The sequence below is a fragment of the Neophocaena asiaeorientalis genome, unplaced genomic scaffold (genome assembly GCF_003031525.2).
Source record: "Neophocaena asiaeorientalis asiaeorientalis breed wild unplaced genomic scaffold, Neophocaena_asiaeorientalis_V1.1 scaffold171, whole genome shotgun sequence".
Taxonomy (NCBI): Eukaryota; Metazoa; Chordata; class Mammalia; order Artiodactyla; family Phocoenidae; genus Neophocaena; species Neophocaena asiaeorientalis.
In genome coordinates this window covers 1,307,152-1,307,695 of record NW_020174013.1, presented here as the reverse complement: position 1 = coordinate 1,307,695, position 544 = coordinate 1,307,152, and the positions used below count along the sequence as shown (strand labels likewise).

The 544-nt window shown below is 75.0% G+C and overlaps 1 protein-coding gene across 3 annotated transcripts in view; it reads left to right on the top strand.

Moving 5' to 3' along the window:
* Positions 1-183: 183 nt before the first annotated feature.
* Positions 184-544, top strand: part of STRN (striatin) — a 111,480-nt gene continuing 111,119 nt past the window's right edge. For all 3 annotated transcript variants that reach the window (XM_024753453.1, XM_024753452.1, XM_024753451.1), the window contains exon 1: positions 184-516. In XM_024753453.1, coding sequence (XP_024609221.1) covers positions 283-516 — 234 coding nt within the window. In that variant the 5' untranslated portion in view covers positions 184-282. The remainder of the gene's footprint in view (positions 517-544) is intronic.

Genomic DNA, 544 nt, shown 5'->3' with positions numbered 1-544 from the left:
CCCCGCCCCAGCCGATCACAACCCCACAGGCCGCCCGGGCCGCGCTCGCCGGCGCCACGCCCTGCGACTACATTTCCCAGCAAGCCCCGGGAAGCCCGCGCGCCGCAGTTGACCCATTTCCCGGCCCGTCCCGGGCTCGGTCGGCCCCCGCGCCCAGGCGGCTGCTCCCTGCTGACTGGGGTGTGGGCGGGGAGCGGCGGAGGGAGGAGGAGGCACTGCTGGCCGCTGCAGTTGCCTCCGCTGCTGGGCGCCTGGGCAGCTCCCCCGGTTCCCGCGGCCGCCATGGACGAGCAAGCGGGTCCCGGCGTCTTCTTCAGCAACAACCACCCGGGCGCCGGCGGTGCCAAGGGTCTCGGGCCTCTGGCGGAGGCTGCCGCGGCCGGCGACGGGGCGGCTGCGGCGGGGGCGGCCCGAGCCCAGTACAGTCTCCCGGGGATCCTGCACTTCCTGCAGCACGAGTGGGCCCGCTTCGAGGTCGAGAGAGCCCAGTGGGAAGTGGAGCGGGCGGAGCTGCAGGTAAAGACCCTCCCGGCCTGGCCCTCTT